Genomic DNA, 26,338 nt, shown 5'->3' on the forward strand with positions numbered 1-26,338 from the left:
CTTACTAATTAACAAGAAAACAATCTAATTTATTTCCCCAGGAATAAGAGTCTGACCTGCGATGTTGTATTACAAAGAACGAGTTCTGCAGCCAAATCATCGTCTCCATAACATTTCCTTCTAAGACAGTTTTATTTGTCTGGGAGGATGAAACGATGTGAATTAATAAGGTGAGGCAGCACACACCATTATCTGTCCCCACGGGACGGGATGGAGCTTTTCATTTTACTTGACTTGTGGATCTCCTCAGTTTTAACTCCTCAGCACCCATAATAAAATGAGGGGGGTCTCAGGGGGTTAAACTATGGCCTCATTTAGAGTTACTTATAAATACTATCCAAATTTAGTCCCAGAAATACATTGGTGGATTACATGGGTATTTTTAATTTGCAGATATCTTAAGACACAGGGAAACCAGCAGAATAAAACGATAATATAGCGGGAACCTGTCCCAAACCATCATCCAAACGATAAATAGCACCCCCCTTCCCATTCTAGAGCCATCTAACCCCCCCCCCCCCCCACTCCCCTCCACTGTATAGCATTGAGGTGCTACCTCGAACCCTTGAGACCGTAGATCTATGGTTAATGTTAAAAATGAAGGACAACTTTGTGGTACCAGCTGTTCTGGAACTACAAATCCCAGCAAGCCCAGGCAGCTTCATGCTTGCGGAGAGATAATGCCAAGAGATCACCCCTGGCAGATTATGCAGATTCCGCTCCCTCCTGTCCCGTCTCTCTGATTTGCTGCAGTCACAATGTATCTCTGGATGATTCCCTAATGTAGTAACAGATGTATCAGACAATACCTCCCATCTAAATAAGCCAGGTACGGCAAAAACTGATATAAATTGTCTAACAGACGCTGGTGATTATAATGTGGCACCCTCTGAGCTGGAATGTGGACGGGGACAATGTCTACCTGGACCTAGAGCTTCCTTCCCCAGGACAGACACCTTGTGTGGGGCGCAGTCTGCTACTACTGCGCAGACTGCGCTATGGATTCCAGACTACGCATCGGCCCCTCTTCACAATCCGTCACTATCACATCATTATTTAAGCCAATTGCAATTTTCTTTTGTGCACAAAACACTTTCTGTGTTCAGCTACAGCCAGCAGGGGGTTTATAACACAAAGTGCAAAAATAAATCCATTTCCAATCTATGATATTCAATTCATGGTATTGCTCCCGTAATTGCCCAAACACTGAGCCAACTTTCCTTTTACCATAAATACTGCACATTTGTTTAAAAAACGACAGGCAAAAATAACAAATAATTACCCTTTAGGGCCGACCGTTCATGAATGAATATATTTGCTGGATAATTTTCATATTAGTGGCTTTGTAGTTGGCATAACAGCAGAATAAAGGGGACTAATTAGACAATGTTGATTTATGTGTGGTGATCCCACTGCATGAGAAATAAACTACATTTGTACAGGATTTTTTTAGTATCCTGGATTAATATACTGAGGACTAGATCGTCAGCCTTGGGGCCCTTACCCACTGGTATCAAAATACATTACTACTAGCGCTTTCCAACGCTACAGAAAACATGTAAATGGCTTTGGGAATAGAAACTATTTCTTCCGATGACTTTCTACCCACCAGCGTTTGTCGGAATGTATGTTGGGTAAAGTATAACCGTCGTCTTTCTCATGATTCTACACAATTATAACATTCCTTGGAGCTATTATAAATGTGTTAAGGAGAGGGGCACACGTTTTGTCTTAACTTAGAGCTGACCTCGAATGCATTTCATTTACACAGGTTCTCTGGCTGAGCTAATAGTCTGACCCGGCCCAATCACAGCCCCCGTGTGACTTGTATATGTCCATTATTCTTACCTTGTGTACATGGTAACCACACGCGTGGGACTGTGGCCTGGGAGGTGATCATGCTGACTACTATCAGTTCTGGGCTGTCCCCTTATTTAATTGCAACCTTTCAAGTTTATTTTATCCTAAAATACTGCTCATGGCAGCCTGGGAAGTGTTGTCACTGTGGGTGATGCTCAATTAGGGGAAAGTGCAGATTGATTTTATTTGACTATTCACAAATATATACACAATGATCAGCCACAACATTCAAACCACCTGCCTAATATTGTGTAGGTTCCCCTCGTGCTGCCAATACAACTCTGACCCGTCGAGGCCTGGACTCCACAAGACCTCTGAGGGTGTCCTGTGGTATCTGGCACCAAGACGTTGGCAGCAGATCCTTTTAGTCCTGTAAGTTGTGATTTGGGACCTGCGTGGCTCGGACTTGTTCTTCCAGCACATCCCACAGACGCTCGATTGGATTGAGATCTGGGGAATTTGGAGGCCAAATCAACACCCTGAACTCTTTGTCATGTTCCTCAAACCATTCCTGCAGTGCGGAGGGCGCATTATCCTGCTGAAAGAGGCCACTGCCATCAGGGAATACCGCTGCCATGAAGGGCTGTACTTGGTCTGCAGCAATGTTCAGGTAGGGGGTACGTTTCATAGTAACATCCACATGAATGCCAGGACCCAAGGTTTCCCAGCAGAACATCGCCCAGAGTATCACACGGCCTCCGCCAGCTGCCTTCTTCCCATAGTACATCCTGGTGCTACGTCTCCCAAGGTAAACTACAGACAAGCACCCGGCCGTCCACATGATGTAAAAGAAAATGTGATTCATTGGGCCAGGCCACCTTCTTCCATTCCTCCATGGTCCAGTTCTGGGAATCACATGCCCACTGTATGGGCACTCTGACCAGTCAGCGGCTACACAAACCCATATACAGCAAGCTGTGATGTACTGTGTGTTCTAACACCTTAAGTAATTTGTGCTACAGTAACTTTTCTGTAGGATTGTTCCAGACGGGCTAGTCTTCGCTCCCCATGCGTATCTTTGGGCACCGATTACTCTGTCACTGGTTTACTGGTTTTTCTTCCTTGGACCAGTTCTGGTAGGTACTAACCTCTGTATACCAGGAACACCCCACAAGACCGGCCGTGTTGGAGATGCTCTGACCCAGTCATCTAACCATCACAATTGGGCCTTGTCAGTCGCTCAGATCCTTACGTTGCCCATTTTTCCTGCTTTCAACACATCACCTTCAAGAACTAACTGTTCACTTACTGCCTAATATATCCCACCCCTTGTCAGGTGTCATTGTAACCAGATAATCAGTGTTATTCACTAGTTTTAATGTTGTGGCTGATAAGTGTTTGTTTGTGTGTGTGTGTGTGTGTATATATATATATATATATATATATATACACACACACACAGTGGTGGAAGTGGGTGGTCTCATATCGTCACTCCTACTGCCATTATTGTAACAAATTCCAGTCACTTCCATTTTCTGTACCCGTTTTCGACCACTCTTTGTATGTTTACTGTATATACATTATATATATATATATATATATATATATATATATATATATATAATCCTTAAATGACTGTTTAGGGAAATGTGATTGATCTTTTGATCCTGACTTGTAGGTCACCTTCAGGAACATTGGAACATTGTGCTCTAAGTTCCACAAGTAATTTGGATAATGATATATTTGTTTGACATTAGGACAGTTGGTGACACTTGTCACGTCCGCCGCTCTACTCCCCCGGGGTCCTGTGTACTGTCCTGGAAGAGATCAGCAGGTAGATTGGATCAGGGAATATCTGTAGATGGAGAATGTCATATTCCCTGGGGCAGCGGGGTCTGCTCACAGCGATCATCCAATCTCAGAGGAGCAGGCGGCTGTCTCGTGTGCATGATCCAATTACCTGACATGAAGGGCAGCTGTGTATTCTATTGCAGGGTGGTGCCAGTTCAATGAGACTTCAAATGTATCACTTGCCGGCAGCCAGGTATTAAATGCTGGCTGTGCCGTGGCCGAGATCCGGGCCTTCACCTGTCCTTTTATACTGCAGCATCTCCCACAATCACGGCTGGATTGTACAACATTAAAGTGTGGGATTGTTACTGTCACATATAAGGGGCCACTCCCCATGGGCCCCTTTAAAGTGTATCGGTCGTTTACTCACCGCGCAGGCAGCCGCTTTGTGGACTGGACCAATATATCCTCCATCTATAACTACCGCCATCGCTGAGGGGCTTGTAACTCCGCTGGTCCTCCGGCGCGCTCAGACACAGATGTTGTTAGAATTATCATCATCGTTTACATAAAACTGCTTATGTAACAATTAATAACACTGGGATGGAAAGAAGAGTTTGATGTGTTGTACAAGTTCTGTAATCAGACATAATAAAGATTTGTTTTACTCCAATTTTATTGATCTAAAAGGTCATCTGCATAGACCGATGGAGCCATTTACAGTGACATTTGTGACAGTCACTGTATGGAGATTACACAGTGTGTGCGCAGTTACTGTTTATGTCGTACAGATGGACGTCGGTCGGTCGGAGTGGCTTTATCTAGTAACTAGCGGAGCACGTTCTGTGCGCACTGCAAAACCAATATGGTGAATGTGACCTCCGGTATGTAAATGAATTACTCAGGGCGCTCATCAGGCCAATCTAGTCCTTTTGAAGTTGGATCTTTTACGCTTGGATAATGGGAAGCGTTTTCTCCCAATTTATTGGTTGTTCCATTCATACTGCAGATATGGTAATTACTGTCAGGAAGAGGACATTGGGCTACCTGCAGTTCAAGTGACTCATATTTTAATTTCCTTTTGTTAAATACATTAGTTGTTGCAGAGGTCATAGTGCATCCATTATTATGGAGTATAAAAATATCATTAGAAGTACGCAGGAATGTGCCATAGCTCTCTGCAAAATCAGTAATGGGCGAGTAATTTGTGGCCCCTCCTACCTGCACCATCCGCGGCGCCACCTACCTGCCCTATCCGCAGCCCCTCCTACCTGCCCCACCCGCGGCCCTTCCTACCTGCCCCACCCGCGGCCCTTCCTACCTGCCCCACCCACGGCCCTTCCTACCTGCCTCACCCGTGGCCAGGAGCGACATCGCAGGGACCTCCCCCAAATGTCCCTATGGGCCCCAGTGATGACCCTACTTCTACAGGCACTGGGTGGTCTTACTACTTTTATACAAAGAGATTTTACACAAACCACGTTGTACATTTATTTGGAGAAACCGTCTGAGTTTGGTCCCCCCCCCTAATAACTGTCAGGTCCCTTTTTAGGACAAACGGTTACTTGTGTTTAGTACACAGGGAGCAGCTTGGAGCGTTTGTTTAACACAGAAGTCAGCGGAGAGGCAGAAACCCACAATCTGTTCTCCTCACAGGAGGCAATGCCAAGACCTCCCCATATCTCCTGTCACTCCCAGCATGAAACCAGGAGACAAGCCACCAGCACGGTGCTGGTCCCACCGCTTGTAGTATTGCTGCAGAATATATAATATATATATATATATGCTTCCTTCACGTGTAACCAAAACTGATTAACCCTCAATTTAGCACATTAATGTCTGCAGTTTCCAAAATTGTCCCTAATTTCCATTAGCTGTTATTAGTGTTTATTTGAGTGGAGACACAAAGTTCGCAGCACCATACACGGCGGTAATACAAACAAGGTCACATAAACACAATCACAAAAATATACGCGGCACAACTGAGAGTACGAGTAACAAATAGTAATACACAAAGGTAACATTATTATAGTCATAGTACAAAGGGCATTTCCTGGGAAATTACAAGGGTACCTGAAGGAGACAAGGAGGAGGTAGGAAGCACGTGGGGCAGAGAGATGAAACAAGGCTGTAGAGCTTACACTCTAAAGGGGAGGGGTTGGAGTGAATGAAGGGCTGGCACTTGGGGAGGGGTGACCAGCCATCTGGCAGGCTTTGGTGAACAGGTGAGTTTTCAGGGAGCGTTTGATGCATTGGAGGCTGGGCTGACAGAGCGACTGAGAACGTTCCAGAGATGGGGAGCAGAGAAGTGGAGGAGAGGCAGCGGTCATTGGCTGAGCGGAGAGACCGTGAGCAGGAGATGTAGGGAGTTCAGCGTACGTTACTGCTGCACAGTATTTATAACCCACAGATTACCATTTCTTGATGACTTTATGATTTATTGGGTTGCACACGCTCTCCTGCAAGTTTTACTAGATTGTTTTAAAATGTATTTAAAGGGTATCTTTTTTTTCTTTCTCTTCAGTCATGTCTTTGTCTTTGCCTGGGATATATCGTTTACTTGTTGCTCAGTGACGCTGTGTTGCAGCCAATATGATATAAAGACACAGCAATGGCTGCAAACCGGCCAAAAGGTAAAGATGAAGCCCTGTATTTAGTAACAGCTGTATCATCATCATCATCATCAACATTTATTTATATAGCGCCAGCAAATTCCGTAGCGCTTTACAATTGGGAACAAACATTGATAAGACAATACTGGGTAATACATACAGAGAGGTAAGAGAACCCTGCTCGCAAGCTTACAATCTATAGGACAATGGGAGTTAGAAACACAAGGGCATGTGCTACATCATATTGCACATTGGACCAGCTAGAACACAAAGGTAAAAGTACTGAGTGGGCTGTGTGTGTTGCAATGTTGGTCAGAGAGTTGTTGTCTTGCGTTAGCAGTGTAGAGGGTGGTAATAGGGTAATCTAGGGAAATTAAGATGATGGTTGAGGAATATCATAACCTTGTCTAAAGAGGTGGGTTTTCAGTGAACGCTTGAAGGTTTGAAAACTAGAGGAAAGTCTTACTGTGCGTGGGAGGGAATTCCACAAATTGGGTGCAGCCTGGAAAAAATCCTGTAACCGAGAATGGCAGGATGTGATGAGAGTGGAGGAGAGACGTAGATCTTGTGCAGAACGGAGGTGTCGAGTAGGGAGATATTCTGAGACAAGTGAGGAGATGTATGTCGGTGCAATTTTGTTGACGGCCTTGTATGTTAGTAGAAGAATTTTATATTGGATTCGTTGATATACAGGCAGCCAATGTAGAGACTGACAGACTGGCTCAGCAGAGGAATAACGGTTAGTAAAGAAAATCAATCTAGCCGCTGCGTGCAAAATAGATTGTAGGGGTTCAAGTCTGACTTTGGGAAGACCAGTATGGAGGGAATTGCAATAGTCGTTGCGGGAGATGATGAGTGCATGAATTAATGTTTTTGCGGTGTCTTGTGTCAGATATGTGCGTATTCTGGAAATGTTCTTTAGGTGTATGTAACATGATTTAGATATAGAGTTGATGTGGGGAATAAACGACAGTTGTGAATCAAGGATTACATCTAGGCAACGAGCTTGCGGGGTGGGATTTATGGTCATGTTATCAACAGAAATAGAAATGTCAGGCAGGAAGCTTCTGTTTTTGGGTGGGAATATTATTAATTCAGTTTTTGAAAGATTGAGTTTGAGTTGGTGAGAAGACATCCAAAAAGAAATGTCAGAAAGACAGTCAGTAACGCGAGACAACACACATGTATGAGGCATGTACACCACAATAAATTAATATAACTCGAGAGGTGGACAACCCCTGATAAAGGGGCATTCTGCTGAAAAACTTTGTTTATTTAAAATAATTATGCTGGTACTATGCAACTTATAATAACTTCTGCTACTTGAAATTGTCTTTTGGAAACCTAAAAACACACCGTTGAGGTCACTTGACAGGTTGTTATAAACCACCTTCCTTAATAACAAATGTAACCATGGAAACAATATGTGCAATTCACAGCTTTTTCCATGATTACAGTATAGTTGCCTACTCTCCCGGATTGTCTGGGAGACTCACGAATTTCTAGGAGTCCTCCGGGAGAGCAGGGCAACCTCCCGGTTCTTGACCAGTCCTTTAGTTAACTGGTGGAGGCGGGGCTTAGTGGCGCAAATTATGTGTCATCGGCCCAAATGACGCATCCCGTTTGACCACTTTCCCAAAAATCACCAGCAAGATCTCCCTCCTAGAAGGGAGATTGCTAAAGTTGGCATGTACGGGTTACAGTTGTTGTTAAGGATGATCAGTTATTCACAAATGGGAGCAGAAAGACTTCTGCCTGAAATTGCCAGTTGAAAACTCATATATGTACTACTACAAAACTCAGTTATTACAATAAGTTGTAACACCCTGTGTAATGCTGTTAACTAGGTCACACAATTTTACTTTTAATGGAGTTACATTTTAATAGAACTGATTTCCGTATCCCTTTTACCTAAGATCTGTGATCTGTCCTTATGTACTAACCCCAACCTGCTGTGTCCCGGTGACCTACAGATAAGAGCTAAACTCTGTCCGTTCCCCGGCTGTCCTATGGTGAACCCAACGCCCTGATTCAACCCTCTGATGACTATATTATCGTCCTGATCCATGGTCATCCTGCCCGTATGGTCACTCTGGGCACAGTCACTGTATCGTTATTGGTGGCACAGTACAGATCCAGTTATTCGCACACTGTGCCGGTATAATCACTGCGTACAGTTTCAGGGATGGTTTTGTTTTGTTTCCATGCAATATAAATAAAATGCATTTAAGTCCGGCATTGTTTATCAGTGTGCCCTCACCAGTCCTGCGGTGCCTGACATATACACCACACTGACCCTGGTATTACATGGATGTAGCAGGGAGATAAGGTTCTCCAGGTGAGGATGTTGATGGCAGCAGCTGTCTGTTAGTGATGTAACTGGCATTAAACGTCCCTCATACCCGCATGGACAACTCCAATTAGGGCCCATTAGTCTGTGGCAGCCAATAGGGACAATATGACCTGAGGGCCCAGAGCACAATGAGATTTGCAAACATCCAAATGTAATTATAAAGCTTTGCTGCCTGAACCTGTGAGATCAGCTGAGGTATAAAGGACAATTATTTGCCTGTTGCTCACTTACTCCGATGGCTACAAGGAAATCCTGCAGCTTCTCCCACCTGAAGATCAGACAGGTGGTCCCTGTCTACTTCACCATGATCGGCCTGTTCCTGGCTCTTTTCCTGGTGTCTCTCCAGGGGACGGCCCAAGTGCACAGTACGTTCCCCTATACGGTGCCCCTGGACCCCCAGGGCTCGCTCCTACTCTCCTGGAACGTCAGTTACACTGAGAGAATGGTCTATTTCCAGATCCTCATCAAAGATGTCAAATTTGGAGTGATCTTTGGGATGTCTGACAGAGGAGAATTTGAAGGGGCGGATTTGGCTGTCTTGTGGAGCGATGGGGCGAACTCCTATTTCGGAGTAAGTTATTGTTATTTCAGTGATAACTTTATATCTCATAGCTTTATATAGCTTTATAACTTTATATCTTAAGCTTGGCCTTCTTCTCGCTGATTTCTACCATCCCTTTCACTACCTGTCCTAGAGTTAATCTGATTTTGTTCTCTCTCTCCCCTCTCGACTCCCCCCCTCTCTCTGGCTCTCGCCCACACTCTCACCCTCTTTTCTTCCTCCCTCTCTCGCCTCTCTCTCTCTTTCTATTCTCCACCATATCTCTCTTTCCTTCCCTCTCTTCCCCTTTCCTTCCATCTCTCTCCTTCCCTCTCTCTCTATATTCTCCTCTCTCTCATTCCCTTTCCTTTCCTCTCTCTCTCTCTCTTTCCCTCTCTCTCTCTCTTTCCTTCCCTCTCTAATTCCCTCTTTCCTTCCCTCTCTCTAATTCCCTCTTTCCTTCCCTCTCTCTAATTCCTTCTTTCCTTTCTCTCTCTCTCTCTCTTTCCTTCCCTCTCTCTAATTCCCTCTTTTCTTCTCTCTCTCTCTCTCTCTTCTTCACCCTCTCTCTCCTTCCCTTTCCTCCCTCTCCCCCCTTCCCTTTCCCCCCTCTCCCCCTTTGCTCTCTCTCTCTCCCCTCTCGACTACCCCCCTCTCTCTGGCTCTCGCCCACACTCTCACCCTCTTTTCTTCCTCCCTCTCTCTTTCTATTCTCCACCATATCTCTCTTTCCTTCCCTCTCTTCCCCTTTCCTTCCATCTCTCTTCTTCCCTCTCTCTCTATATTCTCCTCTCTCTCATTCCCTCTTTCCTTCCCTCTCTCTCTCTCGCTTTCTTTCCTTCCCTCTCTCTATCTCTCTCTTTCCCTCTCTCTCTCTTTCCTTCCCTATCTCTCTCTCTCTTTCCTTCCCTCTCTCTAATTCCCTCTTTCCTTCTCTCTCTCTCTCTCTCTCTCTCCTTCCCTCTCTCTAATTCCCTCTTTCCTTCTCTCTCTCTTTCCTTCCCTCTCTCTAATTCCCTCTTTCCTTTCTCTCTCTCTCTCTCTCTCTCTCTCTCTCTCTTTCCTTCCCTCTCTCTAATTCCCTCTTTCCTTCTCTCTCTCTTTCTTTCCTTCCCTCTCTCTAATTCCCTCTTTCCTTCTCGCTCTCTTTCCTTCCCTCTCTCTAATTCCCTCTTTCCTTCTCTCTCTCTCTCTTCTTCACCATCTCTCTCCTTCCCTTTCCTCCCTCTCCCCCCTTCCCTTTCCCCCTCTCCCCCTTTGCTCTCTCTCTCTCCCCTCTCGACTTTGCCCCTCTCTCTAGATTTCTCTCTATCCTTCCCTCTCTCTCTGGCTCTCGCCCACACTCTCACCCTCTTTTCTTCCTCCCTCCCCTCTCTCTCTTTCTATTCTCCACCATCTCTCTCTCCCACTCTCTCTCTCCCTCGCTCACACTCTCTCTCTCCCTCGCACTCTCTCTCTCCCTCGCTCACACTCTCTCTCTCCCTCGCTCACTCTCTCTCTCTCCCTCGCTCACACTCTCTCTCTCTCGCTCAATCTTCTGTCCCCCAGTCCCCAGGGATTCTCAGTTGTTTAAACAAACAAGATTAACACCAAATTAGTTCATAAATATTCATGGTATACTTATTAACGCCAGAAACACACATACTTTTGCATGTAAAAAAACATAAAAAATATGAATAATAAAAACTGGAAACTATAATTATGTGGATTCCGTTACTGTATAGAAGCAGTTGACCTGTAAAATCTTATTATTATATGATCAAAGAACTTCTCTGAGTTCTAATATATAAAGTGTGGCCTTTGTCGATGGGCAGAGGTACGAAGAGTGTGGCCGTGTCTTGCTAGGTGTGGTGGTGGGGGCACATCTTTTTGGGGGTTCTTTACTTTGCAGAAGTTATTTCCACTCCAGGAACGGAGAGGATCTTTGTACCATCGTTGGGACATCCGGTCTCCTCCAATTCTATCACCCATGTTGCAGCTTCTAGTTGCGCTTTGGCCGAAACTTATTTCTAGGTTCCCTTCAAACACATGTAATAAAGACAATGTCACCTCCAGCTTTGTGATTTAGGTGATTTGATGCGACTCTCCCACCATCCCAACATTTGGCACCTTTGTCCTTCATGCCGGATGGTTGGGAGATGTCTCCACTCAACACAATGAGCCACACACACAATTCAAGGGATGGGACCAGGAACCGTCTAGATCAGGCCTGTCCAACCTGCGGCTCTCCAGATGTTGTGAAACTACAAGCCCCAGCATGCTTTGCCAATAGACAACCTGTTGATTGCTAGAAGGGCATGCTGGGACTTGTAGTTTCACAACATCTGGAGGGCCGCAGGTTGGACAGGCCTGGTCTAGATCTTCTCATGCAAGAAGGCACGCTCCCAACTTGTGTGACCACACCCCCAACCAATATGACCACACCCCCATGTCTGGATTAGTAAGAGACCAATGTTGGGAGGTGTGCAATGCCCCCTCACTCTTATGATTCATTTTAAGTCATAACCCCTCTGTTACTGTTAGAGCCTGGTCAATGTCTCCGTAGGAAAAACACTGCAGATCCCTCTACTGAAGGCGGAGTCCTCTGGTATAATATCCATGGACTGAGGCTTCCAGTATTAGGTATCAGAATATCTCCCCGTGTGACACCTCCCTCCTATCTGTTAAACAAGGAGGACAGGAGTTATTAAGGAGCTGTCCCTGGTACTGAGATCAGTGTGAGGTATTGACACTGTCTCGGCCGACCTTGGACCACTACAACCCCCATCATGTCCTCTACTCTAAATGTGATAATTGGAGCTTTGGTTTGCATTTTAAATACTCTGTTGCTCAATTAGTTTTAGCGTCTAAAGCCTACAAAATAATAGGAATATTGCATCTGACATAAAATAAAGGAAATGTATTGATTAATATCATACAAAAATAGGGATATTTCCCCCACACTCTGTACATGTGATTGGTCCCCCTCCCCGGGTTGCTGTACATGTGATTGGTCCCCCCCCCCAGGTTGCTGTACATGTGATTGGTCCCCCACCCCGGGTTGCTGTACATGTGATTGGTTCCCCCCCCCAGGTTGCTGTACATGTGATTGGTCCCCCTCCCCAGGTTGCTGTACATGTGATTGGTCCCCCTCCCCGGGTTGCTGTACATGTGATTGGTCCCCCTCCCCGGGTTGCTGTACATGTGATTGGTCCCCCTTCCCGGGTTGCTGTACATGTGATTGGTCCCCCCCCCAGGTTGCTGTACCTGTGATTGGTCCCCCCCCCAGGTTGCTGTACATGTGATTGGTCCCCCTCCCCGGGTTGCTGTACATGTGATTGCCCCCCCCCCCAGGTTGCTGTACATGTGATTGGTCCCCCTCCCCGGGTTGCTGTACATGTGATTGATCCCCCTCCCCGGGTTGCTGTACATGTGATTGGTCCCCCTCCCCGGGTTTCTGTACATGTGATTGGTCCCCCCCCAGGTTGCTGTACCTGTGATTGGTCCCCCCCCAGGTTGCTGTACATGTGATTGGTCCCCCCCCCCCCAGGTTGGCGTACATGTGATTGGTTTCCCCCCCCCCAGGTTGCTGTACATGTGATTGGCCCCCCTCCCCGGGTTGCTGTACATGTGATTGGTCCCCCTCCCCGGGTTGCTGTACATGTGATTGCCCCCCCCCAGGTTGCTGTACATGTGATTGGTCCCCCCCCAGGTTGCTGTACATGTGATTGCCCCCCCCCCCAGGTTGCTGTACATGTGATTGGTCCCCCCCCCAGGTTGCTGTACATGTGATTGGTCCCCCCCCCCAAGTTGCTGTACATGTGATTGGTCCCCCTCCCCGGGTTGCTGTACATGTGATTGCCCCCCCCCCCAGGTTGCTGTACATGTGATTGGTCCCCCCCCAGGTTGCTGTACATGTGATTGGTCCCCCCCCCCAGGTTGGCGTACATGTGATTGGTTTCCCCCCCCCCCAGGTTGCTGTACATGTGATTGGCCCCCCTCCCCGGGTTGCTGTACATGTGATTGGTCCCCCTCCCCGGGTTGCTGTACATGTGATTGCCCCCCCCCCCCCAGGTTGCTGTACATGTGATTGGTCCCCCCCCAGGTTGCTGTACATGTGATTGCCCCCCCCCAGGTTGCTGTACATGTGATCGCTGCCCCCCCCCCCCCCCCCCACCCCCAGCGTTCTGTAGTTTTTTCCTGCACTGAGTAAGAGGGTTGTTGATATAAATCCACAGATCCCTCTGTACACCTGTGTGTTACATTATATTATTACAGAGTGGGCGGACAGGTGTGAGGACAGCGTGCCGGGGACATGCGGTTATGTAGGAAGTGTGAAGAGGGACAGCAGATTATGGAAAGTGGGAGATGCAGATGTACTTGTACATTGTAAAAAAATGTAACAGTTTAATTAAACGTGGAACTAAATCCAAAAACATATGTTGAATTATGGAGAAGGATAAACCGAACAGTAAAAACTTTCTTCCGTTCAGTTTACCCAGAAGATCATTCAGAAGTTGCTCATCGTACACTGTCCTATTGTTTGTTAGTCTCCCTACATTCATAGTCATTGTCTGTCGTTCAACAACGCACCTTTCAAGATGAGCAAAACTCACTTTGTTTGTCCAAAAAAGACTCAAGAAAACATTAGGTCCAAGACCTCCAATGTCACCTAGAGCAGGTGAGGCACGAGGCACCCGTTTACCCAAGGTGGCCTTTTACTACAGTTACAATTATTGTGAGAAGAGGTTTAATATTCGTATCAGGAAGATCCAGGTTTCCATTCACCAAAATTAGAGAAGATTAATGCTTCATAATCATTTCCTCTGTACGATACCACATTCTCCTGGATCTCTCTGCCGGGTTCTCCAGAACTCAGACCCCAGGAGTTTCCTGTAGGAGGGAACCAGGTCTGGGTGTAAGAATTTTATTCTGAATTTGAACTTCCCCTTTAATTGTTGGAAGCTGTAACCTCCCCGTACAGAATACATCCCTTATGGTTGTAATTCCTTTTTCTTGCCAAATTCTACATGTTGCACTGGAAAGCGATGGTGTGAAGTAGATGAATAGGTATTTTTATACTTGGTTGTATGTTCAGCTTTTCATTCTGATAAACGTATTCCTTGTGTGATGAATAATGATCTTGTGTTCAGGACGCCTGGACTGACGATGATGGGCACCTACATATGGACTCTCACCAGGACTACCAGCTGCTGTCGGCCCAGCAGTCCCCAGAGGGTCTCTACCTGGTCTTCCGTAGGCCGTTTACTACATGTGACCCCAGGGATTACCTCATCGAGGTACTGTGTCTGTCATACAGGCTGAGGATTGTGGGATGTACTGTGGGGCTCTCAGTACAAGATGCTGATTTATAGAGAGAAATTGTGTTGTAGACCTTGGGTCGCATCCAATACCTTATTCACCATGTACCCCAATAATGCACATGCCCAAACCAACACTGGGGGTCTACCTGGGTATTATGTTCATTTCATTTTGTTGTTTTATTTTTAGTTGGTCTTTTCCAACTGTCTTTTTATTACCTCCAGTACAAGCAGTGGGGTTGGGAGTGTCAGACAGCGGGGTATAAGGGGTATAAGAGGTGAGTGGAGGTGTCGGATAAGGGTGTGAGTGGGGCACACATATTAAGCTATGCAGTCTGATGTCAGAGTGGGTGCCACGCTCGGGACTATCACCCTGTAGAGAACCTCCAGCTGTTGTGACATACTCCTGGTATTCTGTACCCTCTGATGCTGGTATGTTATCCGCAGCTGTAGATTGAGATGTGTCCACTGTTTTCCTATAATGAGATATTCCTCCTCTCCAGGGTGGGACTGTGCATATAATCTACGCCCTACTGGAAAAACCCTTCCAGTCTCTGTCTGCCATCAACATCTCCTCTCTCGATCGAGGGCTTCAGCGGGTGCAGCTTCTGAAGCCGGAGGTCCCAGCACCCCGTCTTCCGAATGATATTATAACGATGGATGTCCGAGCTCCAAACGTTCTCATCCCAGACAAGGAGACGACTTACTGGTGTTACATCACCGAGCTGCCTCCGCGCTTCCCGAAGCATCACATTGTCATGGTAACACTATTATCTGTACAGCGACTCTATCGGGCCCCACAGAGATAACTGGGGAGAGATCAGCATCTGCACATTATCACTAGGAGCCAGTGACATCACTGAGAGTGCAACCTATCCAGTCACTAGGAGCCACTGACATCACTGAGAGTGCAGCCTATCCAGTCACTAGGAGCCAGTGACATCACTGAGAGTGCAGCCTATCCAGTCACTAGGAGCCACTGACATCACTGAGAGTGCAGCCTATCCAGTCACTAGGAGCCAGTGACATCACTGAGAGTGCAGCCTATCCAGTCACTAGGAGCCACTGACATCACTGAGAGTGCAGCCTATCCAGTCACTATGTACCAGTGACATCACTGAGAGTGCAGCCTATCCAGTCACTAGGAGCCACTGACATCACTGAGAGTGCAGCCTATCCAGTCACTAGGAGCCAGTGACATCACTGAGAGTGCAACCTATCCAGTCACTAGGAGCCACTGACATCACTGAGAGTGCAGCCTATCCAGTCACTAGGAGCCAGTGACATCACTGAGAGTGCAACCTATCCAGTCACTAGGAGCCACTGACATCACTGAGAGTGCAGCCTATCCAGTCACTAGGAGCCAGTGACATCACTGAGAGTGCAGCCTATCCATTCACTAGGAACCAGTGACATCACTGAGAGTGCAGCCTATCCAGTCACTAGGAACCAGTGACATCACTGAGAGTGCAGCCTATCCCTTCACTAGGAACCAGTGACATCACTGAGAGTGCAGCCTATCCAGTCACTAGGAACCAGTGACATCACTGAGAGTGCAGCCTATCCAGTCACTAGGAACCAGTGACATCACTAAGAGTGCAGCCTATCCAGTCACTAGGAACCAGTGACATCACTGAGAGTGCAGCCTATCCATTCACTAGGAACCAGTGACATCACTGAGAGTGCAGCCTATCCAGTCACTAGGAGCCAGTGACATCACTGAGAGTGCAGCCTATCCAGTCACTAGGAACCAGTGACATCACTGAGAGTGCAGCCTATCCAGTCACTAGGAACCAGTGACATCACTGAGAGTGCAGCCTATCCAGTCACTAGGAGCCAGTGACATCACTGAGAGTGCAGCCAATCCAGTCACTAGGAACCAGTGACATCACTGAGAGTGCAGCCTATCCAGTCACTAGGAACCAGTGACATCACTGAGAGTGCAGCCTATCCATTCACTAGGAACCAGTGACATCACTGAGAGTGCAGCCTATCCAGTCACTAGGAGCCAGTGACATCACTGAGAGTGCAGCCTATCCAGTCACTAGGAACCAGTGACATCACTGAGAGTGCAGCTTATCCAGTCACTAGGAACCAGTGACATCACTGAGAGTGCAGCCTATCCATTCACTAGGAACCACTGACATCACTGGGAGTGCAGCCTATCCAGTCACTAGGAGCCAGTGACATCACTGAGAGTGCAGCTTATCCAGTCACTAGGAGCCACTGACATCACTGAAGCACAAAGTGTCACTGGTCTCTCAGACCTCTCTTTATTGGTTCAGCCTACAATATGGCTGCCTTTTACTGTAGGTGACAGGGACACTATAGCTCAGACTTGCCAACTCTCCCGAAATATCCGGGAGACTCCCGCATTTTGCGAGAGTCTCCCGGGCTCCCGGGCGAGTGTGGCAATCCCCCGCATCTGGATAATTCTGCCCACTTCCTAGTGAAGTGGGCAGAATTAAGTCCCAAACGCCGCGATTCCCGGTGAATCGCGGCGTTTGGCCCCGCCCCCCGCTGTCAAATGACGCATTTTGCGTCATCACGTCATGGGGGCAGGTCCAAAATGACGCCACTTGGGACCCCGCCCCCCTGTTACGCCCACCTCCTCTGCAGGCTCCCGGATTTCACCAACAGAAAGTTGGTAAGTATGCTATAGCTTAGCCCAACTCTAAAATGCAGTATAAAAATAGCGCCGCCCAGTACGTGTGCGCAGTATTTGCACTTATATTGGCTGCCTGTGGTGCGTGTTATACAATGTATCATTCCTGGTCTGAGCAGTTTCCTGTAACATTGTTTGTGCTCTGCAAGAAATCTGAATTTCCAGCTTGTTACATTTTTTTTTTACAATGAATATAGATCGAATCAGAAATATTAATTACAAGTATCCACCTAAAGAGCTGTTATAATGTGGCGCCTCCGGCCTTCCAAGCTAGAGGTTACATTTTCACCATCTTGGAATAGACAATTAGTTTTTGTCCCTGGGTGTAATCTTTGCAGCTTGCTGATCCACAATAAGACCGTCCCTCCAAGTGTTATTTAAACCTCAGCTTTGCCAGAGGAATAAAATGACAGATGCTGGGGACACAGCCAGCTCGCTCCCAGTTGTCACCGAATTCTAATTACCCGGATAATTATACACAGAATGGAAAATGGCAGACGTGGGACTCCTGTCAGATGTGCTTGCCGCACCAGCAGAGATGCCTGCAGGAAGGACGAAAAGGTCTAATGATTAGGCAGCGCCTCAGGCAGTTTGAGGCTCAGGGTCTCTCCCTGTCTGATGTCAGAATCCAGGATCCCCCCATCCTTTATCAGATGGTTTAACTGCCACCATCTGAAATAGCCAAAGATAGACACTTCCTGCAAGTAATGACCCCAATTTCTTGTGTTTCTGGGGACTAGTGTATAGTATGATCTATATAAACATACATCATCATTTATTTATATAGCGCCACTAATTCTGCAGCGCTGTACAGAGAACTCACTCACATCAGTCCCTGCCCCATTGGAGCTTACAGTCTAAATTCCCTAACACACACACACAGACACAGACTAGGGTCAATTTTGTTAGCAGCCAATTAACCTACCAGTATGTTTTTGGAGTACTTGTAACATTATTGCTCTGTCACCTACACACGATGCAGCCATTTTGTCGATGTCCACTAGTGTGACATCAGTGAGGCAAGACGTCGGCTGTACCCCGTACCCCGATATTGCTTCAGCCAACAACAGTGGCTGCTTCCACTGCACGTGTTACAAAGTGCCTGAGGATGACGGTGTCTGTGATCGCTAACCATGAGCATCCTCTACTCCGGCCGTCAGCCCGAGTGCCAAATGGACAGATCATTCAGACTCGCACACATGTACATGTATGACCACATCTGAAGGTACAGACACCTTAAGTGATCCAACTGGTTCCTAGAAGTAATGGTTCAGCTCACAAAATTGCGGCTTCCACTGTGCACCTCATGTCGCCTCAGTGATGTCACTGGCTCCAAGAGAACTGATAGGCTGCATGCTCATTGGTTCAGCCCACAAAATGGCCGTCAGATACACTGAAATATAGATTTGTGGTGTTATATTATTTTTATAAAAGGATATTTGCATTTTAGGACTAATTATCCTGATAGGGACTCCCCGTGTTAGTATATTCCAGGTATAGTCCATGTAACGCCCTCTTCTCTCTCTGCGCAGTATGAGCCGGTGATCACCACAGGACACGAAGCGATTGTTCACCATATTGAGGTCTTTCAGTGTTCCGATGAGTATGACGTCATCCCTCATTACAGCGGTCCGTGCGACTCCAAGATGAAGCCAGATTCCATCAACCGCTGTAGACACGTGCTAGCGGCCTGGGCTATGGGGGCGAAGGTCAGTACATGCTGGCAGCGGTGGGCTCTATAGCTGTTATCACCCAGGATGCCAGGCCAGCTTTATGGTGGGGCAAACAGGGCATTAGCCTCAGATAGCCTCTGTGGATGAAGAGACAGCTGGTGAATTACCCCAGGGAGAGGGGAGGAGCCCATGTGTGTGTGTGTGTGTTAGGGTCCCCCATCCCCCTTACAGAAGCACCAGCCCTGTGCTGACAAGGCTGGGGCTGATTTTTATTATGGTGGGGGGGGGGGGGCCATGCTTGTGGATCTAGTGATCCATAAACCTCTTGTGTTTGTGGCCTCCGTCTACGTGGCCTCCCTCTATGTGGCCTCTCTCTTTGTGGCATCTAATCTCTCACCTCTCCTGCAAGACGATAATAATCCCCTGTCCTGAATATTCCAGGCATTTTACTACCCCAGAGATGTTGGTCTGCCCTTCGGTGGCCCCAGGTCCTCCAGGTTCCTTCGGCTAGAGGTTCATTATCACAACCCCCTGGAGCTAAAAGGTGACTCTTTTATTTTATTTTTTTCTAAATCAAGTGTGTGTATGTCTCATAGTGTGTGTCCGTGTATGTGTGTGTGTCTAATAGTGTGTGTGTGTGTGTGACAGTGCAATGTACATGTTGAAAATTGCCAAAAAAGTCTCTTCAGATTCCATTCCATGATAACTTCATTAATTTAAACTTGTCCAACCTTATCCATGTCATACCAGAAAATAAAAAACCATTAGTGTATATCATAGACTGTGTATTACTGAGCTGAATGATAAAATTGAAGGCTTTTCTTTAACTGAGCAGGCAGAGTGTGAGTGACAGATATGCAGCCTTGCACAGTGTAGATTGGTTGATTTATGACAGAACAGACACCAGTGTCAGTTACTCAAATGACAGCAGAATTATTATTATCATTTATTTGTTGGGCGCCACAAGGTTTCCGCAGCGCCTTACATAGTACAAACAGTAGACCATACAGGGTGAAACATTACAGAACAATAAACACAAAGTACCAATGCTTCAGAAACTCCGGGCAGACATATGGAGTAAATACGGAGCAGAAGAGTCGGTATGGAGACAGGAGGGGAGAGGGGCCCTGCTCATGCGAGCTTACATCCTAAGGGAAGGTGGACAAACAGGCACGAAAGGGAGGCAGTGATACGAGGAAGAAAAAGGGACAGGGGAGAGGAGGGAGAACAACACAGTAGATGACCGGTTAAGTGGATGGTTGGAAGGCTTTCAGGAACAGGTGAGTTTTGAGTGCCCGTTTGAAAGAGCATAGATTGGGTGCGAGACGGATGGAGCGAGGGAGGTCATTCTAGTGCAGGGGGGCAGCTCAGGAGAAGTCTTGGATTCTGGAGTGGGAAGAGGTAATTAGAGTGGAGGAGAGGCGACGGTCGTTTGCCGAGTGCAGGGAGCGGGCAGGAGTGTGGATGGTGAGGAGGTTAGAGATGTAGGGGGCAGTAGACTGGGAGAGAGCTTTGTAAGTGGTAGTAAGGAGTTTAAAGAGGATTCTGTAGGGAAAAGGGAGCCAGTGTAAGGCATGGTAGAGAGGGGAGGCAGAGGAGCGGCGTGAGAGATAGATGAGTCTAGCAGCCGCATTAAGTACAGATCGAAGAGGGGCAAGATGGCAGAGGGGGAGTCCAGTGAGGAGAAGGTTGCAGTAGCCAAGGCGGCAGATGATGAGTGCGTGGATGATAGTTTTGGTGGCGTCTTGTGAGAGGAAGGGTCGGATGCGGGCAATGTTGCGCAGTTGGAAGCGACAGGCTTGAGCAAGGGATTGAATGTGGGGGGTAAAAGAGAGAGAGGAGTCAAGGGTGACACCTAGGCAACGGAGTTGGGTGACAGAGGAGATGGTAGTGTTATTAACAACGATAGAGAGGTTGTGGTGGGAGGGGAGTCTGGAGGGAGGAAAGACAATGAGTTCAGTCTTAGAGATGTTAATTTTGAGAAAGTGTGAGGACATACAGGAGGAGATGGCAGAGAGGCAGTCAGATACGCGAGAGAGGAGGGTGGAAGAGAGGTCAGGAGAAGAGATGTAGAGTTGAATGTCGTCAGCATAAAGGTGATACTGAAGACCAAAGGAGGAGATGAGCGCACCAAGGGAGGAAGTGTAGAGCGAGAAGAGAAGGGGGCCGAGAACAGAGCTCTGGGGGACTCCTACTTGGAGGGGGGATGGGGCAGAGGAAGAGCCAGAGGTGGAGACAGAGAAGGTGCGGTTGGCGAGGTAAGAGCAGAACCAGGCGTGGACGGAACCAGAGAGGCAGAGAGAGAGAAGACTTTGCAGAAGGAGGGGGTGGTCCACGGTGTCAAAGGCCGCGGAGAGGTCAAGGAGGATAAGTAAGGAGAAGTGCCCCCTGGATTTGGCAATCAGCCTTTGATCCTGTATGACAGACCTGTGCAACCTGTGGCTCTTCAGGTGATGTGAAACTACAAGTCCCAGCATGCTCTGCCAGCTATAAGCTTGCCATCTACAGGCACTTGGAGAGCCACAGGTTGGCCTGGCCTGATATGATATCCCATGAGTCACTCATACCCAGTAGAGCATCTCACTGCAGAGCTTTTATATATCGCCTTCCCCTGTATGTCAATATTCTAGAACATTTAATCTTATTGTGTATATATAACTGCAGAGCATTTCACCTCCTACGTACCTCATATTGTATATATATAACTGCAGAGCATTTCACCTTGTCCCTGCCTGTCAGGTTGCAGCAATTATAACAAACTGTCTGAGTGCCAAAACTGATTTTTTTGTTGTTGACAAAAGAGAAAAATCAGCTTTTTAATAAATAAATATATATTTTCTAAAATACCCACAGAGATGTCTTTGAATAAGAGGCTAGAGCGCAGTGATATAATGTGCTTATAAATAGAAGCCAGGGATACCTAGCAACCCACAGCCTGTTCTGCGCCCCACAGCATCGCCGATCATAAACTGACAGTTCTGTGCTTCACGTTAACTCCTTCATATCCGGGCCCAGCTGCTGCGGGGTTAATGTACCCCCCACATTCCTATAATTAGGTCACATTGATATGTAAAAGCTCATTATCAGGTTATTGGAAATTAGACCTAACTAGTGGGTGCAATGGGGGGGAGGGGCTCAGAGCTCTTGGGTGGTGTCACAGGGCAGGATATGCCCACTTCATACCATGCCATCTGCGGAGACACAGGGCAGGATATGCCCACTTCATACCATGCCATCTGCAGAGACACAGGACAGGATATGCCCACTTCATACCATGCCATCTGCAGAGACACAGGGCAGGATATGCCCACTTCATACCATGCCATCTGCGGAGACACTGGGCAGGATATGACCACTTCATACCATGCCATCTGCGGAGACACAGGGCAGGATATGCCCACTTCATACCATGCCATCTGCGGAGACACAGGGCAGGTTACACTATGAGTCTGATTCAAGTAAGAACACAACCTGCGTTTTAAAGTTATAAAAGGACGCTCTGCCTAACCCTTACTCACTGTATATAGATGCACAGATGTGTAATAGAAGGTCCCATCAGAGGGCATGGGGAAAAATGTTTATATTGTAAAATTAATAAACAGCTTATAGTATAATCATTAATATAAAACGTGATTGTATTTTATACTTATATTTTTACATTATATACATAAATTAAGATGCTTTCAATGTGTACTGTACATATAATGCATTTTTATAGTCCATCTTCTTTATATACCCGTGTTCTGTGCTATTTAGTGGCACCACATGACTCTGCCGTGTCATCAATATCAGTTGGAGCTGACATCGGCTCTGGAGGTGGTGCATGTGATACGGCTGAAACTACTTATACAGAGACAGGACTGGCCACATCCGCATTGTCGCCCCCTTATTGTACCCGGGCTACGTTCATCTGCCCCTTAATACCCCGGTTCCCACTCTCACGTCGCAGGCAGTGGTCACTTGTGTTGGACATGAATTGCTCCCACTGACGTAAGGTCTGTTCCTGAGCCCGTGTAGAGTTATTTCATCCCAAAATGAACCAGGCCCCAAATCTCTGGATATCGGTCGCATGAAAATTCAACTTTACGAAACTAAGGAGTTTTTCAAATCTACCTGGTCCTTAATTTATACCCTTCTCCGGAGTAACAAGGGTGCTCGTATGGTGCCAGCTTCTGTCTCTGTCCTGTCTGGTGCTGCCCACAAATACTGATTTGTCTTTTCCCTGGTTCTTTTGACAGGTCTGAGAGACGCATCTGGGATTCGCCTGCATTATACTCCGTCCTTGCGCAGGTTCGATGCTGGAATCATGGAGCTCGGCCTGGTCTACACCCCGGTGATGGCTATCCCACCACGCCAGAAAGAGTTTCTCCTCACCGGCTACTGTACAGATAAATGCACCCAGACCGTAAGTACAAATAATCCTTCTTTGTGGGACTGGGAATCAGTATTCTGATAAATCGGCACCAAGGAGGTCTGGTTGTGGCTCCAGTCACCGTTTTCAGCTACAGAACAAAATCAGGAAAACTTGTTTTAAAGGTTTATTTGGTAATTGGTGCTACGTACCCTGCGTTACCTGGATGGGATCCTGTGGAGGGTGCAGTCAGATCAGGTACCCGGCTTACTGCTTCCACTGTAGATACGGATACAGCCTTAGGCACCAGCCGGCAGACTGGGACAATGCTTTACAGAGTTACAAAGATAACAGATTGTCTGTACCGAGATGACCGCCGTCCACCAGTCTCTTGCAGGACAGCATTTCATGCTCTTACAGTAGAGAGTGTGGCGTGTCTTGGTGTAATCACACTTTAGGGAATCTAGTAGAAGTCAATTTTAAGAAATTGTGACATTTTGAGAGATTTATGTGGTAATATGTATTTCATCTAATCAAGGTAAATCGCCAGAGTCATCAATTTCTGCATTATTAAGTCTAGAAGAGCCCATCTAGTGATGGGCAATTTAGTAAACCCCAACTGAAATCTCCAAAAATAATGACACTGGTTTCACACACTCGAAAACCAGCTGGATGAGTGAAATTTCCCATTTCAATGGCTCATGCATTTCAATGGGCCCAGAAAACTCAATTGACCTGGAGGGGTAGCCAATCTTCCACCTTATAGCCAACCACAGTCTGCTCTGAATGGTTGAGTGCTTATTGACCACTCATTCATTCCTGTTGTATCCGTTTGTCTTATTTCCCTGTGGATTTAGGGCCGTAATAAAGAGGGAAATATGGTATTTGGAATAGTGATTATTATTATTCCCTTTTCAACACAGAGTTTGTGTTTACTATTAGTCTATTGTGGAATTACATGTTCCAATGGGACTCTGACTGCCAAGACATGTTGGAGTTTGTAGTTCCACAATGTGCTGAAGCAGTAAATGGCTTCCTGGGCTTTATGGGACTTGTAGTTCCACACTAGTAATCTAATCTGTACTGATAACTTTTGCCTGGCACCCACTGTCCCAGGGGGCAGAGAAGTGCCCCAATGATAGGAGGGATGATTTATTTACCAGATCTCCTCTCCTATGCATCTCAATACGCTGTGTGCATGTAGCGCCCACATTGGAAACCCCAATGAAATGAATGGGAAATTCTACAAGGTTTGTAACCAAATGGCTCAAAATCCCAGCAAATCACTTCATTTAGGAAATACAATTTTACTATTTACTAGATTAGAGCGTTTGTCCACTGAATTCACACTTTTATTATGGCATTTTTCAGTTATATGAAGTGGCTGCATTTACTTGATTACCCCATAAAGTATGGCGAGCGCCTGACCGGAGGCTGCTTACATCATGATCCCTGTGATGTCTCTTTAAGAGGAAGTGATAGAATTTATAGCTGTGGATGCTAAATGTTTGGTTTGCGCCCTGTCCAAGCAGCAGTAATACGTCTTTCATGGTGTCCTAAATCTAGATTAATAAACGATGTGTACGGTACAGAACAGTCTCGCAGTCGGGATCGTCGAGTCCTGAACCTTCATCGTCCTCTACGATAGTTTCCCACATTGGCCTCAATGTGTGAGAGAGAAAGAGATGGAAATATTGGCTGTGATACAGAAACTTACTTTGTATAACTGTAGAGGAAACGTTTTGTTCTTTTTAATGGAAAAAAACTGCAGGTAGCCCAGTGACCCAGCCCCAGGTTGCCCAATATGGGACCGGCCCAGGGGAGGAAATGCCCCCCTGCCCTGCCCATCCCCTAGCGTTGGCTCCGGGCACCAGATTACTGAGGCCATTAAAATATTTGTACACCCTCTGATAACAATTCTGTGAATGACCACGTCCATCCTGGCTCTAATGCCCCTCTGTCCCTAATCCAGGGGTCAGTTGCAGCCCAGCAGTCTGTCCTCTGGTGCCCCGTTACCTTGGCATGGAGCCGAGACTGTGACTTGTAACCCCACTATTGCCCCATTGCAGGGGAATTCTCAGAGAGCCACATAACATCCAAACTTTACAGCAGAACATTGTATTATGACCATGAATTATTCACCGGCCGCACTCTCTCGCCTCCGTCTTCTGCACGGGGCGTTGCTGGATTCAGGAGTTTCACTGACTTGTCACTAATTTCCTGCTATTCTGACACCTGGGGACCAGCGAGCTCACAATCTACTCAGCACCAAGCCTCCTGGCCGAGTGTTGGATTAGCGGAGGATGGAGCCTGTGGGGTTGCACTTTCCTTCAGCTGTGATGCTAAAAATACAATAATAAGTCCTTCCACATTCATGGCCTCAAACAATACATCTCTCAGTTGGCTGAAGTAATATTTTACAACTGCAGAAACAAAGCACCAGAGTTAGGTAATAATAATATATATTGTTTAAATAGTAAGGGGGGAGGGGGGCACAGCTGCTGAACAGCTATTAGTTGTCTGCATCTGACAGACTGGGTGTGCTGGGACCTGTAGTTCTACAACAAATAACAGTCCACTGGTCCTCTAAGCCTGGTCTTTGTTCAGCACCACAATCATTTTCTGGGAAGTCTCGGATGTCCCACCTGGTCCTCTCATGCGGAAGAGACATTTAAATGAAGCAGGGAAGCATTAATTATGGAGGAGTGCAGAGAAAATGCGTTTCAGGGATTTTTTTCCTCTGGTTTAAACTCATAATTACAGTCAGGTGCTTAAAGCAGAATAACATGTTTGATGCATAAGATTTGAAAGCTGAGTCGTCACAAGTTGGCTTAACCCAAATTAACCCGTTATTAGGCAACGTGTGTCTCTCCAGCTGTTGTGGTACTACAAGTCCCAGTGCGCTCTGCCAGCCGGAGCCAGACTGGATATGCTGGAGGTTGCCTCTGATCTAAGGAATGGAGATCCAGTTATCCTCTGCGCTGTAAAGATGGGTTTTAGTTTATTCCCCAAGTTCAGGAATAGTTTAATCGGGTGCAACAGTTGTGTAAAAAAAAAAAAATCAAAAAAAAAAATCCACCTTTAAATTATTTCAATGTATTGAATGTTACACGTCCTCCTGCAGCTTCTTACTAAACGGATTTAAAAAAAAAATAAAAAAAAAATGTCGGACGGTGCGCAGAAACAAATAAATTTATAGAATTTACAGATAACAAAGAAACGTTCATTGCAATCAGAATTATTCATTAATAT

The 26,338-nt window shown here is 46.6% G+C and overlaps 2 protein-coding genes across 3 annotated transcripts in view; one reads left to right on the forward strand and one right to left on the reverse strand.

Annotated features, from left to right (window-relative positions):
• The window catches only part of LOC142101373 (protein FAM163B-like), a 134,134-nt gene that overhangs the window by 80,547 nt on the left and 27,249 nt on the right, over nucleotides 1–26,338 (reverse strand). The window lies entirely within an intron of this gene.
• The window catches only part of DBH (dopamine beta-hydroxylase), a 32,337-nt gene continuing 14,790 nt past the window's right edge, over nucleotides 8,792–26,338 (forward strand). Inside the window, 6 exon segments of the mRNA XM_075185824.1 lie at nucleotides 8,792–9,127; nucleotides 14,230–14,376; nucleotides 14,901–15,158; nucleotides 18,595–18,771; nucleotides 19,177–19,279; nucleotides 22,974–23,140. Coding sequence (XP_075041925.1) covers nucleotides 8,792–9,127; nucleotides 14,230–14,376; nucleotides 14,901–15,158; nucleotides 18,595–18,771; nucleotides 19,177–19,279; nucleotides 22,974–23,140 — 1,188 coding nt within the window.

This window comes from Mixophyes fleayi, chromosome 9, assembly GCF_038048845.1.
Source record: "Mixophyes fleayi isolate aMixFle1 chromosome 9, aMixFle1.hap1, whole genome shotgun sequence".
Lineage (NCBI taxonomy): Eukaryota > Metazoa > Chordata > Amphibia > Anura > Limnodynastidae > Mixophyes > Mixophyes fleayi.